At 45.8% G+C, this 20,089-nt stretch overlaps 1 protein-coding gene and 1 long non-coding RNA gene across 2 annotated transcripts; one reads left to right on the top strand and one right to left on the bottom strand.

Moving 5' to 3' along the window:
- Nucleotides 1-2,616: 2,616 nt before the first annotated feature.
- GINS3 (GINS complex subunit 3) lies at nt 2,617-7,926 on the bottom strand. The gene is made up of 3 exons (XM_066244010.1): nt 7,493-7,926; nt 5,502-5,735; nt 2,617-4,107 (listed from the first exon to the last, which is right to left on the bottom strand). Exons 1-3 carry the CDS (start codon nt 7,676-7,678, stop codon nt 3,877-3,879), a joined length of 651 nt encoding a protein of 216 aa, XP_066100107.1. The 5' UTR covers nt 7,679-7,926; the 3' UTR covers nt 2,617-3,876.
- LOC136313537 (uncharacterized) lies at nt 7,623-15,698 on the top strand. Its single transcript, XR_010727159.1, has 3 exons — nt 7,623-7,748; nt 12,584-12,645; nt 14,511-15,698. It is a non-coding gene; the product is annotated as an uncharacterized lncRNA (long non-coding RNA).
- The last annotated feature ends 4,391 nt before the right edge of the window (nt 15,699-20,089 follow it).

The following is a 20,089-nucleotide window of genomic DNA, read 5'->3' as shown; positions in this document are numbered from 1 at the left end:
GGGACTTCTCAACAAATGGTGCTGAGATGGTAGCCTTTTTGAGACGAGAGGGTTTTGGTTTTTTTGTTTGTTTGTATTTTTCCAAAGTAAGAAGCGCTGAGGCAGTCAGACAGACTCCTGCATGTGCCGGACTGACCGGGATCCGCCCGGCATGCCCACCAGGGGGTGATGCTCTGCCCATCTGGGGCGTTGCTCCGCTGCAACTGGAGCCATTCTAGCACCTGAGGCGGAGGCCATGGAGCCATCCTCAGTGCCCGGGCCAACTTTGCTCCAATGGAGCCTTGGCTGCGGGAGGGGAAGAGAGAGAGAAAGGAGGGGGGGAAGGGTGGAGAAGCAGATGGCCGCTTCTCCTGTGTGCCCTGGCCGAGAATTTAACCCGGGACTCCTGCACCCCAGGCCAACATTCTACCACTGAGCCAACCCGCCATGGCCGAGACAGAGGGTTTTGAGCAGAGAATGATTAAGATCCGATTTATTTTTATTTATTTATTTATTTATTTTACAGAGACAGAGAGAGAGTCAGAGAGAGGGATAGATAGGGTCAGACAGACAGAAATGGAGAGATGAGAAGCATCAATTATCAGTTTTTCGTTGGGACACCTTAGTTGTTCATTGATTGCTTTCTCATATGTGCCTTGACCATGGGCCTTCAGCATTTCAAGTAACCCCTTGCTCAAACCAGCGACCTTGGGTCCAAGCTGGTGAGCTTTGCTCAAACCAGATGAGCCCGCGCTCAAGCTGGTGACCTCGGGGTCTCGAACCTGGGTCCTCCGCATCCCAGTCCGAAGCTCTATCCACTGTGCCACCGCCTGGTCAGGCAAGATCCGATTTATGGTGGAACAAAATGACTCCAGCTGCCATGGTAACACATGTCTAAAGGCCGGGTGGAGGGTGAAGACAGGGAGACAGGTGGAAGGTGACCGCACCCATCCAGCCGGCCGAGCTCCTATGTCCAGAGGTCAGAAAGCAGGAGGCACTGACCCAGGAGATCAAGCCTTGCCCCTCTCCCCTCCGCAGCCCCAATCATTCCCGGGAAAAACCGGAATACAGGGAGGCCTTTCGTATATGATATAAGTAAGGCCAGTTACCTGGGAACCGAGCCTTTCAGGGGAGAGGGCATCATTTCTCCCCTTGATATAAGAGTGACTTGGTATCTGAGTCAATTTATTGACTCATTTGGAAAAACTCACCTCTTTGAAGGGACCAAACAATTCAAGACTGATTCGGGGCGCGTTGCGGGAGGAAGCGGTAGTCGTTGACAGGCTTGACGGCAAACTCGTCGTTGGAAAAGGGGGTTTCAAAAGCTACTGTTATGGACCAAACGCGAGCAATTATTGATCGGAGCCCAAATTGATTATAAATTTAAAGAGCCTTTATTAGCCGATCGGCGACTGCTAGCTGAGAAACAGCTAACAGCCCCGAGCCTAGGGAGAGAGCAGTATTTAAGGGGATAAACCACAAAGTCATGGCTATTACAACACGTATGTACAACATTCTTGACATTTCTGCAGAAAGCATTCTTTGTTCTAAAGCTGATTACAGTTCTTCCTGTAACTGCTGCAAGGCTAAAGCATAAAACTACATCCTGCTTCTGTAGGCAAGATTTAAGTCAAGATATCTAACTAGTTGGGCTTGTAAAATTTTTTCACTCTAAGCTACCGCCACAGGCAAGCTCCGTTTAATGCTCAACTTTCTTGTACAGACTATTGGGAATTTTCTACTCTAAGCAGCTACCAAAAGCAAGTTTAAAGTTCCTCTTTATGTCCAACTCTCTATATCAGGGGTCGGGAACCCACAGCTCACGAGCCAGATATGGCTCTTTTGATGGCTGAATCTGGCTCGCAGACAAATCTTTAATAAAAAAAATAGTAATGTTAAAAATATAAAACATTCTCATGTATTACAATCCATTCATTTCCTACTGCTCATGTTCATGGTTGCGGGTGGCTGGAGCCAATCACAGCTGTCCTCCAGGACAACATCAAATTTTTATTGGATAATGCGTAACATACACGGGTTGTTGTATGGCTCTCATGGAATTACATTTTAAAATATGTGGCGTTCATGGCTCTCTCAGCCAAAAAGGTCCCCGACCCCTGCTCTACACACAATACTGAGGTCCCATACACAACACTAGGCCCCAATCACACTACTTGTTACATAATCTGTCCAGAATTTGAAACAGGGTCTACATTCTGCCCCTGCATACCCACATATTCCTGGTATGTAGTCCCTGAGCAAAAGAAATAATAATAATTTTAAAGAGAAAACAAATGGCAGCAGCATTAGGCTTGAATTTAAATACAAAGCTATCCATGAAAACAATGACTCCAGAAATTAAATAACATGCTTTTTCACCCTTTGTGTTGTATCTGGAGGTACCGTCTGGATGTCAATGCTGTGGTTGCCATGGAAGCCCTACCTTTGTGGGACACAGCATGTTCCTACAGAGACTGTCACTCCTACTTACGAATCTCGTGCAAACAAAAGAGCAGTTGCTAAAACATGGATCTATTTGGGCATTGTTGTCAAATATGATCAAACACAAAACTGATAGCTCTATGTGATCACCACGATACTCTATCAGCGACAAAAATAGTACAGAACACACTCCAGTGCAAAGTGATCGTTTATTTAGCACCAAGATCAAAAGAGTAAAAACATCGATTCCATCTTCAAAGGGGCACATTAAAAGCATTTCTGACTTTCTAAGTTGGCACTGAGACATCTGCACAGTCTGGATACCCAAATCCCTGTAGTTTCCAGGAACAAAGGCCATTTTCCCTAGTTGTGAGGGTGCAGTGGTGGGGAGGCCACCAGCCTTCAAAAGGTCCAGTGGCCCCAGGAATGCCGCCTACTACTCAGCTGGAGGGTTCTTCCTGGATCCCCAGGGAGACTTCTGTGTTTGCTGAAACAGATTCTTGGTGAACGTCAGGAGTCCTCCATGTGAAAATGTTGCAAAATGGACTGAAGAAAAGGAAAAACATTAAGCATGGCCTCCTGCCCACTTACATTTGCCATGTTAAACTTTCCACACAGGGTTCTTCATAACCTACAGCCCTGCAGTCCTGATTGCGATGGAGTAAGGGCTGGTTAACACCCCTTAATAACTATTCTGCAATTCAGCTGCCTGACAGCTTGTCGAGGGAGGGAGGGAGGGCGTAGGATAACTGAGGTGCTACAAAGACCTCCAGACAAACACAAGCTCAGTGTGAGCATCTCCCCTCCAGCTTGACTGCAGTTATGCGAATTCCTGATTATAGCGGAAAGGAACGTCTCCTCCCGAGGAAAAGCCATGCTCTTCGTCTGCCTGCCCCCTTTCCTTCCTTATTCTTCCAGACTGGTTTTGGAAACTGGGGTAACTCCCCACAGGCAGGTGGCAGGAGAGACTGACAGGACCGGCATCATGGAGGTGCTATCCTTTGCGCAACCAGGAAGACGAGGCAATTCAGCTCAAGAGAATATTTTATGCAAGGACTAAGATGGCCCAAGTTGTCCTTTGGAGCTAGTGAAACTGGGCATCTAAGGCTGTCCAAATCCCAGGCACGAGGAATTCTAGGTCCAACTCTATTGCAATGTATGTGTTAAGAATCTTGATTGATAAAAGGCTTTGATGTCTCTTCAGTTGTGGCTTCCTAGGTGAAGTAGGCCTGGGCTGGGGGTCCGCCGGGTGGGATAGTCCTGGAAGACGGATAGGGCCAGAGACATCCTCCAGCACATCCTTCCCCAACCAGGTGACATCCCTCCTGAGACGGCTGCAGAAAATAAGCTATGAGAAGAGCTATGACTCTGGCCCTTGACAGGGCCCACCACGCTCTTACCAAGGACAAGAGGGATAAGTCTACAAGGAACAATTATTCTGTGTTCTTCCGGCCTTCAGTTTTCCGTGTCGGTGAATTTTCTCTTCTTGTAGTTCTGAGCAAGGTTAGAAGCCGTGATCTGAGACGCCTGCCCCTTCTCCCAACACTGGAAGTCGTTCAACCCTTTCTGCCCCGTTTGAAACAAGCCCCTCTCCAGCTCATCCAGCCTGGACACCAGTGCCGTGGTGTCCTCGTTGTAAGCATTCTGGGAGGAGTCCATGATGCGGCGGAAACGTCCGATAAATGTCTGGAGAAGAAAGGAGTGAGAGAAATCAGATCCACTTTCATCCCCGAATACTGCAACGGCATGAAAGGGAAGAGTCTGGCCTCAGGACTCAGTCAGAAGACGTCTGAGGAAGTTATTGCACAATGCCAAGCCTCGATTTCCTTGCCTGTGAAATGGGCTGTTGAGGAAATCCAAGGAAGTTATACATGTAGAGCACCTAGCAAATGGCTGGCAAGCGTAAGCTCCTTGACAAACATTACCCGTTGTTGTTATAGTAACACAGGCCGCGATACTGCCCTGTGGTCACACACAAATGGCCTTCAACCAGGACAGATTCCTGATGTAACCGAATATAGTTTCTATTGTTCTCAGTCTGACAAAAAGATGGAGGCACATGTGATCTAGCTATGTCTGTCCCGGGCCCTGAGCCCACGCCACAAGTCCTGCTTCGGCTCTGCAACTGTCTCACGACACCCTCACCTTACACAGGAGCAACTCCAGTCCACGTGCAGCGCTGGAAAGCACTGACGGAAAAAGACAACACATAACTCGTTTAGAAAGGGCAGTGTTCCGATTCAAGACCATGTCCTGGCGACATGAGAAGACGAAGGGATTTTTACTCAGAGAAGTTTCATAAGCTCGAAACGTCTACCGTCCGCGGATTGATGCGAGGTCAGACAACCCTGAAGCCTAATGGAGGATGTCAGCACAGTCCAGGGGACAGACGGGCCTTGAGCTAACAGTCTTATAAAACTAGAAATGAGGACGTAAAACAAGAGGGAGAAAGAAGGGTTTTTTCCCCCGGTCTGAACAGAATAAAAAATAATTACGAACGTTAAAGGAAGGTTATACCATCAAGGGTGGTAACATACGCATAACACTGTGTTGTCCATGGGCGATAGATAACAATAGCGATGGCTTCTCGCATGGCACTACCTGATCTCACTACGACTCTACAATCCCGCCACCATCATTATCTCCTTTCCCAGGTGAAGGCTTGCTGCCTAGAGAAGTCAAGTCATCCATCTAGAAGGCAGCAGAGCCAGGTCTTACCCCCAGAGCCAGGGGAGGGAGTACCTAACCACACACCGCATGTATTTCTAACAGGAACCCTCTGACCAGTCCCAGGGCTTGGCCGCGACTGTGTGTGACACCTGTAATCAACCATCCCCCCTTTGTTATTTCCAGGACTCCTGTTGGTCCCAACTCCTCCCAAGCAGACATGAAGAGCAGTAAACAAGTCCTATTTAAATATTTATATAATTGGCAAATACAGTCTAATCACAGGCTGACCTGGAATAATAATACACTAACTGTGTATGTTATAAACTTCCCTGGGTAAGAGTAACGACAGTGGCGGCCACAGCTGGCTCGAGACATGCGCAGAGCTGGAGGTTTTCACGCCCGTTACTTGCCTGCAGGAGAGACTGGGAAATGTCGGCGTTCTCGGGACTGTCAAAATGCAGGAGCTGGGAGCCAAAGCCGTAGAAATGGGGCCCGATTTTGTGGAGGTCTACGACGTTGGCATCGGCACTGAACACGGTCCTCCAGCCCTCTCGGTAGATCTTGGGGAGGTCCACAGACAGGATCCGCCGCTTGTTGTCAAAAAGGCCCTTTGCCAGCCACAAGGGGAGTTCCAGCTTTGAGCCCTGCCATCAGACAAGAATGCAGATCTCAAGAGCAATGACAAATGTGTGTGTGAGAGAGAGACAGAAAGGAGACACCTATTGCACAAGCAAGGATGCCTGTTCTCTTCGGGACACGCTTGTGTGTGAAGTCATAGAGCCCTGGGTTCGAATCTCTTCTCAGACGAATCTATTCTCTGGTTGTGACTTGAAGAAATGAACCGTGTGGGCTGAAGTTTTCTGTCATGATGGAGTGGAGGGAGAAAATGGATTGATACAATAAAAACACAGTAGAGAACAAAAAGGGGTAAAAAGGCATAAGTAACAACTGTCGTATTCTAGGCCCCTGGATGCTGGGGGAACAGAAAGAAAAAGAGGACCAACCCCTCCCTTCCCACAGCACGTCCCAGCTTCAGAGCTGACAGAAGAATGTGTCGCTACCTTTTTAAAGGCTCACCAGAATTGGAAAATATGAGGACATGGCCATGATGGGCTAGAAACTGAGAGAAATATTTTTTTTTAAAAAAAAAGGCAAACATAACTGGCTTGAAGGAAGCAAAAGACTTCACAAAACTGCCCTGGTCATTAAAAAAACAGGTCAAGTCTGATAAACTGTCACAGCCAACAGGAGCCTAAGGAGACATGGCTACTGAATGCCACGTGGTATCCTAGATGGGACCCTGGGATAGAAAGGACACCTGGTCAAAGAGAGGGAAGTACAAACGATGTGTGGGCAGCTCCGCTCTGTTTACCAGTGTGTGGGAGAACTAAATCCTCAATGATGGAAAGTCAAGACGTAATGTCTAAATCGCTTACAAATCACGGTACATTTAAGGCCGTTATTTAGAGACATCGAGGTGAAGCTTGAAGAAACTCCTACAGAACGTAGAGCCTGTGGAGCTGGACAGGGAAGTCCGGGAAAGCAAGGCAGGGCCAGGTTATTTCCTACCCTTCAGCACTATTTGACGTTTTAAATTCTGTATATGTATCCTGTTGATAAAATATGAACTCAGGCCAAACAAAAACACTTTCTAAACAAAACTTAAGTTAAACAGGAAATCAAAAATAACCATGATGAGCCATGTTCCTGGGGCACACTTATATGTGAAGTCATCATACAACTCCAGGTTCAAATCCTAGCTCAGCACCTACAGCGGGGCCCTGGCCACCCTACCCAAGTTTCCTGGGCTTCAGTGTCCTTGTATGTAACAATACCTAGTTGCAGGGTGGTTGAAGAATGAAAGGGGTGATAAATGGAAAAGTTCCCTCGCCCCATCCCATCCATGCTGGCACCAAAGCCCTCAGCCAATGGTTGCGGATACCGTCATCATTATGCAGGGATGAATCTAGCAATTTCTGCGTCCCAGACTTGGCACGTCCTTTTCCAGAACCCAAAGCTGTTGTTTTGTGTTAAGGCAAACGTGATCAGAACCCTGATCTTGAAGTGTATTCAGTAGAAGCCAAGTCTAAGGCACGTGGTGGTGGTGGTGGTAGACGAGAGGAGAAACACTGCTGAATCAAGAACGAAATCAGTGTTGGAGGGAGCCTGGCGACTTGTGATATATTTAGTTTCCACAATGGAAGCCCAGGATGGGTGGGGAGACCGCTGTAGTGCGCCGCGACAGGTGGATGAAATTCGTAGGTGAGTACGACAGCCCCCTCTCCTCCAAAAACTACAAATCCCAGAAAGCAGCGCGCCAGGCGATGCGGCGCCACAGGGCCGCGAGGCCATTCGGAGTTGTACGTAGTCTTTCCACGCAGGACCGAGCCAGAAGGCTTACCTGAGGGATCGTGTTGTCGGTGTCCGCCCCTCCACTCCGCTCCTGGAAGAACGCGCCGAGGCGTGGGATGGGGATCTCCGTGCGCACAGGGAGCTTCTCATGGGACATCAGGATGTCGTCCAAGGAAAGAAAGTTCTCTTCGGGTCCCAGCGCACCGGACTCCACCTGGAAATAAGCCTCGGACATGGCGGCGGCTTGAGCTTCTCTGCTTCCACTTGTGGGATTCAGGAGACCTCGGGGAGTCGGAGATGCAAAAGTAGGAGGAAGCACAGGCTGGTCAGGATTGTGGGTGTTGAATGGGTTGCTGTGGCCGCCCAGCCGGATCCAAACTTTTTCCCGCGCCCGGGGCTGGCCAGACAGGAACAATCGATCTAGGCAGGTCAGCCTAGGCAGGAGCAATCGATAAGGTCTTAGTGCAGTGCGACCCAGGGCGGGAACCGGGGAGCAGTGAGTGGGGTCCTCTGGAAGTTTTCTTCTCGCAGCGTGTAACCCAGTTTAAAAAAAAAAAAAGGTGGAAATACCTAGTAAAGGTGCAGGATACTTTAGCATTGGATTGTATTGACATGGTCCTTTGAATGTTTATATGAAATCAAAAACACACTTGACACGTTTAGGGGCTTAAAGAAAGGCATCATTGAACCCTCCATCCCAGGCCTGATCCAATCGGACCTAGTTACCAATTTTGACACTATGCATCTCTGTTAGCTGTTTTAAAAAAAACAAACAAACCAGGTTTGTTCTTTGTTTTTAAAGATTTTATTCATTTTTAGAGAGAAGGGCGGGGAGGAGCAGGAAGCATCAACTCCCATATGTGCCTTGACCAGGCAAGCCCAGGGTTTCGAACCGGTGACCTCAGCGTTCCAGATTGATACCCACTGTGCCACCACAGGTCAGGCCAGCGATGCTGGTTATTTACTAACAAGATAGAAAGCTGTTTTTCTATGTTGAAACAATTGAGGTGGATGCTTAATGATGTATCCAAAAAAAAAGTACTTTAATACTAAAGTAACAGGCCCGTGTGTAAGATAAAATCAGAGTGCCTTGTTTTTCTTATTTACTGTCTTGGCTCACCAAAAAGCTATTAGTCACTGCTAGTTTATTTTTACTCTATTTATCTGTCCTTTCCTTGAACTAATAACTGAAGAAACCAGAAAAAGTAAAATTAGGGCAAGTTTGAGCTTATGATTAAATAATGGTTGGCTCTACCTTCAGAATTTCTCGTCACTCTGGTCCAGGCCACCATGATCTCTTGCCTGGAGATCATGTAATAGCTTCCTACCTCGTTTTGCTTCTGCCGGTGACTTCGGGGTTGTTCCTGGAACACCCCAGGCTCACTTGTTCCTCAGGGCTTTGCACTCTCTGTTCCCACTACCTAGATTGCCTTTCTCTTGAATTTCCACGTGGTTGGTCCCTTTCAGGTCTTTACTCAAATGTCGCCTTCTCAATGAGGTCTTCTCTAGCCACCCTATCTAAAATGTTATCCCCAACACTGATACCTGGTATGGCCCTCCCTGTTTCACCTCAACACTGACCACTGTCTTACGTATTATACATTTTACTTATTTTTCGTCTGTTGCCCCAATTAGAACATTAGCTCTAGGGGGTGGAGCATGTATTTTTCACTGCTGTATCCCCACTGCCTAGTGCATGTCAGGCACTTTGTCAATATTTGTCCAATGAATTAGTCTTCTTTAGCTATAATAGTGATATTATTTTCCTTTCAAACATTGCGTAAAAACAATGAGTCAATGTTAAGGAAATGATAGTACAAGTGGTGCACAGATATTGTAACAGTCACAGTGAAACACCAAAAACACTGAATTGAAGTGGTAAAAAACAGTTTGCCAAGAAACAGGTTAAGTCACATATAGCCTGCTAGGTCCACGGGCTTAAGTCAGTACTGATGCCTTAATGAAAGCTCACTGATCAGGCTTGGCTAATTTAGATTCGATAAAGTTTTGGTAGAACTGTACTGAATTTCACCTTTACACCAGCTGTAAAAGTGGAATGCTTAAAGCAAAAGAGTGAACAAGACTATTTTTCAGTGAGACTGACAGACAGAGACAGGAAGGGAGAGATATTAGAAGCATCAACTCATAGTTACAGCATTTTAGTTTTTCATTGATTTCTTCTCATTTACACCTTGCTGGGTGCGGGGTGGTTACAGCCAAGTCAATGACCCCTTGCTCAAGCTAGTGACCTTGAGCTCAAGCCAGTGACCTTGGGCTTCAAGCCAGTGACCTTTGGGCTCAAGCCAGTGACCTTGGGCTTCAAGCCAGCGACCTTTGGGCTCAAGCCAGTGACCTTGGGCTTCAAGCCAGTGACCTTTGGGCTCAAGCCAGTGACCTTGGGCTTCAAGCCAGCAACCTTTGGGCTCAAGCCAGCAACCATGGGATCATGTCAATGATTCCACGCCCAAGCTGGTAACCTTGGAGTTTTCAACCTGGAACTTCAGCGTCCCAGGTCAATGTTCTATCCACTGTGCCACCACAGGTCACAAGAGTGAACAAGACTAAAGTGGCTTAGTACTCTGCCTTTGAGACATTTCCAGCAGCCATTTATATACAATGGTTGTGTGATGTCTGGAATATAGCAGTCCTGGGGGTGGAAGCTGACTCCCATCACTTTTTTTTTTGTTATATTTATTTTTTATTGAGGTAACATTAGTGAATAACATTACATAAATTCCCGGTGTACAATATTATAATTAGACTTCTGTGAACCCTGCAGTCAAATAAATAGTACAGTACTACCAAGTGACTGTCTCAATGTCATGGGAAACAAATGACATTACTTAGCTCTGCATGGATTTGTGATCTACAAAATTGTGAGCTGTAATATGAAGTCAGTAAATTATGGAGTCTTTTAAAATTTCTTCACACAGACAACCAGAACAGAATTTGACTCTTCAAAAAGTCAGCGTCATAGGGATTAAGGGGAAAGCTGGTGGGTCTGTTTAAAGGGCTATAGCAACCAAATGCAAAGAGCACCCTTCATTGACACCTGTAAGATTTGCCAGATTACACATACTTGCCCTGGCCGGATAGCTTTGTTGGTTAGAGCTTCATCCTGAAGCACAGTGGTTGCGGGTTCGATCCCTGGTCAGGGCACATACAGGAATGGATTGATGTTCCTGTCTCTCTCTCTCTCCTTCTCTCTCTAATACCAATCAATCAATCAAAACCAAATATTTGGGGGACAACTGTGGAGATGTGAACACAGACTATTAATAACATTTTTAGGAAATTATTATTACAGTATTTAGTTGGCAGACAGACTGGTCTGGAGTGTCCCCGATGGTGTCACTGACATGCCTGGCACCATTGGGAGTAACTGGGTAACGGGTACATGGAACTCTCTGTACCATTCAAAAAATTTTTTAATTTATTGATTTTAGCGAGAGAATATGGGAGACAGAGAGAGACAGGAACATCAACCTGCTCCTGTATGTGCCCTGACCAGGGATCGAACCCGCAACCTCTGCACTTCAGGTCGACACTAACCAACCAAGCTAGGTGCCACTTTTTATAATTATATGTAAACCTACAATTTTCTAAAAAAGTTTAATTGGCAAAAGTAAGGTACACAACAATGTGTGTAGCATGCTACCGTTTTTGTAAAAATGAGGACTATTTATAGACATCCTTGTCTTTGCATAGAATATTTCTAGAAAGACATTAGTAAAATGGCAGCTTGTTTCCTCTAGGGAGGACTAGGAGACTGAGGGTCAGGGGAGGAGGTCACTGTACAACCTTTTGCACGGTTTGACATTTTCAACCTGTGTATGTATTACTTTTACGTTTTATAAAAACACTAAGGAATTTAAAAAATAAAACAAGTGTGACATTTAAATAAATACAGGCCCTGGCCAGTTGGCTCAGCGGTAGAGCGTCGGCCTGGCGTGCGGGGGACTCGGGTTCGATTCTCGGCCAGGGCACATAGGAGAAGCGCCCATTTGCTTCTCCACCCCCACCCCCTCCTTCCTCTCTGTCTCTCTCTTCCCCTCCTGCAGCCAAGGCTCCATTGGAGCAAGGATGGCTCGGGTGCTGGGGATGGCTCGGGCGCTGGGGATGGCTCCTTGGCCTCTGCCCCAGGCGCTAGAGTGGCTCTGGTTGCGGCAGAGCAACGCCCCGGAGGGGCAGAGCATCGCCCCCTGGTGGGCAGAGCATCGCCCCTGGTGGGCGTGCCGGGTGGATCCCGGTCGGGTGCATGCAGAAGTCTGTCTGACTGTCTCTCCCCGTTTCCAGCTTCAGAAATTAAAAAATAAAAAAATAAATAAATACATATTTTTGTAGTAAAAGCAAAGGTGAGTCCTTACAACCATCGTATTATATGCCATCAGGGTTTTATGCCCCTTTGAATGGGGGAAATCAGGACTTTGATTGGGAGGAGGGGAATGAATCTGGGCAGGCACCAGCAGCAGCAGGCAGCCCTGTCACAAGGCCACCTGTGTCTCCTCATTTATAAGTTCAAGGTGGGAGGGGTGTCGCAGCAGCCCACGAACCGACATAGGTACCCACCATTTGCCAGCATGCTGCTGCTGGCTATATAGACAGCCCTGTGACTTTGCTTCAAGTCACCGTGGTTCAGTCCCAGGGGAAGTTTTTATCTTCTGAACTATCATTATACATAATTTAAAATTGTAAATCAGTCATCAGTGCCAGCCATGTAAGCGTGCTTATGTGTTAACATGTTGAGTTGGTGAGTGTGCTGGAGGTAACAGAGGCCCACTCTTCCGGCAGAAGCCAGGAACACCCTCTGCCGATTCTGATCCTTGCAGTGAAGTTATTTATGGCTGTTGGATTTTAAGAAATAGATCCAGGCTCTGGCCATGTAGCTCAGTCAGTTGTCCCTGATACACCAAGGCTGTGGGTTCGATTCCCCATCAGGGTGCATACAAGAATCAACCAATGAATGCATAAATAAGTGGAACAGCAAATGGATGTTTCTCTCTCCCTTTCTCTTTCTCTCTAAAAATCAATAACTAAATTAAAAAAAAAACTTTTTTAAATGGACTCCATTGCCTGTTTACTCATTTTACAATGATGAGTATCATGTCATCCTTACTGAATTCTCTTCACTTCTTTACAGGTAATATTTGTTGGTTAAACTTCCTTTTGAGGCCAGGCCTCCAGGAGGAGGCAGCGGCTCAGGTGAGGTAGCAACTGGGCAGGGAGAAGAGGGAGTGAGGGAGGGTGTGCGGGCAGGGGGGACCTGCATGGAGAAAGGTTTAGCGAGAGGAGGGCGCCCTCTAGGTGCACTGACCAATGACAAGCGAGAGGAAGCTAATGCCCACCAGCAGGGAGGGGTGCAGAGCAGCACGAGATGGGGCGGCCAGTCCAGGCCTCCAGGTCTCCATGAGATGGGGCGGGGCCCCACGAGATGGGGTGGGCCGGTCCAGGCCCCCGGGGGCCCCCACACCTCAGTGATACAGGCTCTGAGTTTACACACCTCAGAGCACACACACCTCTAAGCCATCTGCCTTTCTACCACCCACCTCCAAGAGCACTGAAACTCCAACTCTGGTGCTAGTGACTGAGGGCTGTCACCAGAGGTGGCTCGTCCCCTGGCCCGTGGCCTACATGGGGTGGGAGGAGGGTTTTGTGCTTGCAGAGAAATGTGGCGCTGCCTGGGGCAGGGTGGTGAGAGCCGGCATGTGAAGGGGAGGAGGTGTGGGCAAGCCCCCACCCGTGCCCGCGAGAGCTCTCATTTCTCCTCTACATGGATGCAAAATTGGCATAGATTCCATAATACACCCAGGTTTTAATAAAAAAAATACTGTACAGTGTGTCCGTAAAGTCATGGTGTACTTTTGACCGGTCACAGGAAAGCAACAAAAGACGATAGAAATGTGAAATCTGCACCAAATAAAAGGAAAACCCTCTCAGTTTCTGTAGGATGATGTGGCAGCATGTGTGTATGCGCAGATGATGACGTAACACCGTGTATACGGCGGAGCAGCCCACGGCCATGCCAGTCAAGATGTGGATGGTACAGAGGAAAGTTCAATGTGTTCTGTGGCTTGCTAAATTCGAATCCGTGACCAAAGTACAACATGAATGTTGGCGCGTTTATAACAAAGTGCCACCACATAGGAATAACATTACTGGGTGGGATAAGCAGTTGAAGGAAACTGGCAGTTTGGTGGAGAAACCCCATTCTGGTAGGCCATCAGTCAGTGACGAGTCTGTAGAGGCTATACGGGATAGCTACCTAAGGAGCCCTAAAAAATCTGTGTGTGAGCCCACATCGAACTGCACTGAATAGGTATGAAACTGGGAGAGTTTTCCTTTATTTCCTTTACAGACACACTGTATATTGGATAAATGAATACATAAATAAGTAAATACTGGGTCTCAAAAAACAAACACCTCCTTTTAGGAGATAAACATTTGTATTCAAAAAAATAGAAGCATAAACTGAACAGTCTATAAAAATACACTTTTCAAATACCCTGCACCATCCCACACTACCAGGAAACAAGGCATTATCACATGTTTGACATTTAAAATGCGAGGTTTAAAATACAAAAAAGTATGATTTGATGCCACGATGAGCCGGTCAAGTACTTTTTTTTTCGTTATTTTTCCCTTCCCCCATATCCAACGTCACTACAGATCTAAAACATTTCAGATCTGAAAGTTGCTCAAATCTGTGAGCACTTAGCAGTTGGGAAACCAATGCAGATAGAACATTACACCTCCCCAAAACCTACTGTTCTGTTCCTTATCACACAAGCAGCCATGCTACAGACTGTGAAAAACAAGCTTTGTTTTTCATGCTGACAGGAAAACCAGAAAAACATGTTTAATGCCAGAAACTGAGCATCACTTTTCCTGCAAGCAATGAAGTGTGAAAAAAAAAAGTAGAGAAAAGTGATACCTCTGGCAGCTAGCACATTTAGAAATAATACCCAAAAACACTAGGGAAGAAATAAATCTGTTTACTGAAAATGCATAATTTTTAATAAAGTTCTTTGTTAAGTAGGAGGTAGAGCTTTTTTTTTCGTTTCTTTTAGGAGTTAAATCTTTGGTGCACTTTGAAATTTACAAATAAGGCCAGGATTAGGCAAAACCAAATCCTGTGGAGTGTGAGCGTGTGGAAGAGAGTTACCTTCAGTGTCCCCTTTGGCATGGATTCGGTCACTGGAAATTGAACACTCCATGGGACCTCTGAGAACCACCTGTCTTCAGCCTGCTCATTCCTCAGAGGCTACATGAGAAGGACCACCGTTCCTGGAACACCCAAATTATAACATCGTTATGTGCAGAGAGTTAAAAAAATACATCAAAGTTTGGAGAGTCCTATTCAGTGTTACAGAATCAAACACTGTCAAGTGAACGGAGCTTCCCTGAGTGAGTCAGACCCATTACAGCCTGTGCTTCCTGGCCGCTGGAGTCCCGGCCATGACTCAGAAATGCTGACGCAGCCACATGGTGCTGTATATTAGGAAGAACCGCCTATGCATTGTCAAACAGTCCTTTGCAAGCTTGCATAGAGGCAGACAGCTGGCAGACCAGCTCAGAGATGTGGAAGTTACATTTCTTTCTTGTGAAAACTTTGGAAACCTGCATTTCATTAGAAAATGCCTTGCCAATCTTAGATACACAAAAACTGCAGCTTAATGCATGTCTAAGCCTCTGTAGGGAAAAAATGACTCAGGAATGTATTGATCGAATTCCACTGAATTTGTTTTTTCTGGCTAAGGTAATTAATCTTTCTTTAACAATAGATGACAGTGTGGTATCATGGTTAAGAACACAGACAATGGAGCCCAACTGACTTGGGTTTGAATCTCAGGCTAACCTCTCTGTGACATGTGAGATGAGAAAATTCCTAATTAGTAAAATGAGAAAAATAATAGTACCTAAAACCCACGGTCCTCCAGCCCTTAGCAATCACCGTTCTGCTTTCTGTGTCTATAAATCTGACTACTCTAGGCACCCATACCCATGCCTCACCTTTATTTACAGAAGACAAATCATACATATTTAAGGTATATATTTTGAAGAGTTTGGACAGATGCTTACATCCATGATACCATCACCATTATCAACAAAATAAACAAATCCATCACCTCCAAAAGTGTCCTTATGTCCCTTTGCTTTTGTGGATGTGTGTATGTGGTAAGAACATTTAACCTGAGATCTACCCTCTTGAGTTTTTAAGTGGTCAACACTGTATTGCTAACCATAGGCACTGTGCTCTCTAGAACGTATTCATCTTGTATAACTGCAACTTCATATCCAATGAGCAACAGTTCCCTTTATCCCCATCCCCTGGAGACCACCATTCCATTTTCTACTTCTATAATAAGTTTGCAGCCCGTATCAGTATTTGTCCTTCTGTGACCAACTTACTCACTTAGCGACATATCTTTCAGGTCTATCCATGTTGTCGTGAACGGCAGAATTTCCTTCCTTTTTCAAAGCTGGGTAATATTTGCTGCATGTATACAATGCACTTTCTTTGTCCATTCAGCTGTCAGTGGACATTTGGGTTGTATTGCTTTGCCTTTGCCCCAATAACTTGCCTGCATCTGTGTGTTTCTAAAGCCTGCCTGAAATGGATGCCCCACATTGTCATGTGGGTTAATTTTCACAGGAACGTGGAGGCTCCCAGGGGTGAAGCGACCCCACCCCCCAACCCTCACCCCTAAGTGGTGGAGCTGGGCTGTGAACTCAGACTCATAGACTCCATGGTACTGCTGCTCCATCAGGGGCAGTCTAATGTCTAATGCCTCAGTTGATAAGGCAGTGATTAAAGTTAACTGTCTATTCCCAGACTATGCACTGCAAGCCCTTATTTGACACAGGCTTATTTTTTATATCATGTTTCCCTTTGCAGAAGCCTGCAACTCTTCGTTAATCTTTATAATGACTTTGCCAGGTGGCATCCTAAGCCCCGTGGGTAGGTAACCAGCTCAGTTTCAACTTGCTGACAGTGATAACAGGAAGGAACGAGGAAAGAAAATACCAGATCATAATTATGGTGGTTGAATATTGGACTATTCGGTTATGGTTTTGTTTGCCTTAAACCTCCTTCCCCACCTTTTTCTGGACTTGCTTCTCTGCCCACTCCAGCTATGTGGCTTGGATGAAAACTGGCCATTACAGATTTCACACCTCTCACTAGAGTTAACCGTAATTGGGTCAGATGGGTATCTGATTACTCTCCTCTCCTGCAGCCTGGGAAAATCATGTTGCCTCCATCTTGTCCTCCTTTGATTGGTCCACATATGGGCATATCCAAAGCCAGGCCAATCAGAGCCCTTCTCTGGATTCATAAACTGGGCTAAACTAAGGGAATGTTCAAATACCTGAGGAATGTGTACTCTCTCCACTACAGATGAAGTGGACTTATCCATTGTTTTTGTGATAAACTACACATAACATAAAATGTAACATCTTGACCATTTAAAGTGTACATGGTTCAGTGGTGTGTGAAGTCCATTCACGTCATTGTTTAATTTCCAGAACTCTTCTCATCTTGTAAAACAGAAACTCCATACCCATTAAACACCAATTCCTATTTCTTCTCTCCCCCGGCCCCCAGCAACCACCCTTCCTACTTTCTGTCTTTGTAGTTTGACTACTTTCGCTCCCTCACAGAAGTGGAATCTATAAACCCCGTAGTTTTGCAATCGTTGACACTAAAATAGTGAATTAAAGATGAGAAACTCGCCCTGGCCGGTTGGCTCAGCGGTAGAGCGTCGGCCTAGTGTGCGGAGGACCCGGGTTCGATTCCCGGCCAGGGCACACAGGAGAAGCGCCCATTTGCTTCTCCACCCCTCCGCCGCGCTTTCCTCTCTGTCTCTCTCTTCCCCTCCCGCAGCCAAGGCTCCATTGGAGCAAAGATAGCCCGGGCGCTGGGGATGGCTCTGTGGCCTCTGCCTCAGGTGCTAGAGTGGCTCTGGTCACAACATGGCGACGCCCAGGATGGGCAGAGCATCGCCCCCTGGTGGGCAGAGCGTCGCCCCCTGGTGGGCGTGCCGGGTGGATCCGGTGGGGCGCATGCGGGAGTCTGTCTGACTGTCTCTCCCTGTTTCCAGCTTCAGAAAAAAGAAAAAAAAAAGATGAGAAACTCTACTGAACTGAAATTGCTTATGGTTTATAATCAGTCTACCTATATTACAGCCTAAATCTTTAACCACTGTAAGATTATCAGCCCTTGTTTTACTTTTTGAAGTTTTCCACATGAGTAGTGGTAGGCAGCTTCTTTATTAATCTTCATAATGACTGAACCAGATGGTATCCCAAGCCTTGCAGGTATGTAATCAACTTAGTTTCAACTCAGTGACAGTGGCTGAACCTGTGCACCAATGGTCCTTCACCAGGGACAGATTCCCCCCCTAGCGACATTAGGCAATGTCTGGAGACATTTTTGGTTGTCACAACCAGAAGGACAGGTACCTCCGGTATCTGGTGGGTGGAGGCCAGGGATGCTATTAGACAATCTACAATGCACAGGACAGCCACTACAACAAGCAACAGTCTGGCCCAAAATGTTTGTTGCACTGGAGTTCAGAAATCCTGATCTATACAGGGCTTTGCATTGACCACAAGTTTCCAGTCAAGTAATCATAGCAAACATAATGGAGCTGAAAAGTGCCTCCGATCCCGGAAAAGAGACCAAGAGTGGTTCTAACAGCATCGGTCCACTACCAACGAAAATAGCATACCAGTAAGTTATGTTAAAAAAAGTTTCCTGTTTGGTGATTCCAAAACGTGACCTTACGTGATGCTTTCATAACCTCTTCCTACATTGTACTTGATATTTGTGGCATTTTACAGTGGAAACCAAAAGTGTCCCGGTGTTCCAGTGTTTTGGAACAGTGATGGCCAGGATTCCTTCTCTTAGTTATTATGCAAGAGCACTTTCAAACTCCTGGCTTGCAAGGGGTCTGGAAAATGCATGTCATGCACAACTTTTTCTTTGCAGCAAATAATTCTATATTAGTGCCACCACATAGCAATTAATCTGAAATGTACAGGACCCACATAATGCTCTCTGATTGGCAGCCAACGTCCTGTGATAGAAATCCTCAGAATTCCAAACAATGGTGAGAACATGGTGGTTCATTGTACATACTTGTCTCTCTACCTTTGTGTATGCTTTACATTTTCCAAACTAAAATGTTTAAATATTTTAACAAGAAGATTGTGTCTAACAATTTCCCTTTAATAAAGATGATGCTGATAGAAATATTGCCACCTATAGATGGAAAATATATTGCACTTGTTTTTCTTTGACTTGGATAGTTTGCAAGATCAAAAATATAGGAAAATTGGGCCCTTGCCAGTTGGCTCAGCGGTAGAGTGTGGGCCCTGCTTGTGGAAGTCCCAGGTTCGATTCCCAGTCAGGGCACACAGGAAAAGCACCCATCTGCTCCTCCACCCTTCCCCTTCTCCTTCCTCTCTATTTCTCTCTTCCCCTCCCGCAGCCAAGGCTCCATTGGAGCAAAATTGGCCCTGGCGCTGAGGATGGCTCCATAGCCTCTTCCTCAGGCGCTAGAATGGCTCCAGTTGCAACGGATCAATGGCCCAGATGGGCAGAGCATAACCCCCCTGGTGGGCATGCCAGGTGGATCCCGGTCAGGTGCATGCGTGAGTCTGTCTGACTACCTCCCCGCTTCTGACTTTGGAAAAATACAAAAACAAACAAACAAAAAAGATAGGAGAATTGGACGGAGATTTGACTTGGGGTGGTAGCCACACAATACAATGCACAGATGATATGTTGTAGAATTGTGCACCTGAAACCTGTATAATTTTGTTAACCAATGTCACCCCAATAAATTCAATAAAAAGGAAAAAAAATAAGAAATTTTTATTATAATCTTAATCTCCAATTTAGAAAGTACTAACTCTAAAATGTTATTGATTTTTTTCCAGAACTTTCCATTAATATGAATTTCTAGGTACAACTCACATAAATTGTATTATGGTCTCTTCTATATATCAGTAAAACTAATGTTTGAAAAAAGTTAACTTGGCCTAGCCTGTTGGCTCAGTGGTAGAGTGTCAGCCCAGTATGTGAAACTCCTGGGTTCAATTCCTGGTTATGGCACATAGGAGAAGTGACCATCTGCTTCTTTACCCCTCCTTCTCCTCCCCTTTTCTCTCTCTTTCCATCTCACAGCCATGGCTTGATTGGTTCAAGCAAATTGGTCCTTGGCACTGAGGAGGGCTCCATGGCCTAATAAAATTCAAAGAGTACCATGGCTGGATAGCTAGTTGGTTAGAGTATTGTCCTGCTACACCAAAGCTGTAGATTTGATCCCCAGTCAGGGCACAAAGAAGAATCAACTAATGAACATACAAATAAGTGAAACAAATCAATCTCTCTCTCTTTTTTCCTCCCTCCCTCTTGCTTTCTAAATCGATAAATCGAAAATTAAAAATTCAAAAACTCCAAGAGCAACGATTTCTTCTGGGATGACATTGCCTGGCATATTTTTCTTCTTCATTAATTGTTTCCATAGACAAATAGATAAACAAAATGTAGTATATCCCTACAATGGAATAATATAGTCAACCTTAAAAAGGAAGGAAATTCTGAAGTGTGCTACAACATCAATAAAACTTCGAGACATTA

The sequence above is a fragment of the Saccopteryx bilineata genome, chromosome 9 (assembly GCF_036850765.1).
Source record: "Saccopteryx bilineata isolate mSacBil1 chromosome 9, mSacBil1_pri_phased_curated, whole genome shotgun sequence".
In the NCBI taxonomy this organism is placed as follows: Eukaryota; Metazoa; Chordata; class Mammalia; order Chiroptera; family Emballonuridae; genus Saccopteryx; species Saccopteryx bilineata.
Note: the sequence above shows the minus strand (reverse complement) of the source record. Positions and strands in the feature narration are given on the sequence as shown.

Excerpts from the sequence above, each read along its gene's own strand:
- GINS3 (XM_066244010.1), bottom strand. The coding sequence starts at position 7,678 with ATGTCCGAGGCTTATTTCCAGGTGGAGTCCGGTGCGCTGGGACCCGAA. Across the intron at positions 5,736-7,492 it reads CCGACAACACGATCCCTCAG|GGCTCAAAGCTGGAACTCCC; the intron begins GTAAGCCTTCTG and ends GTCTGATGGCAG. Across the intron at positions 4,108-5,501 it reads TTTCCCAGTCTCTCCTGCAG|ACATTTATCGGACGTTTCCG; the intron begins GCAAGTAACGGG and ends TTTCTTCTCCAG.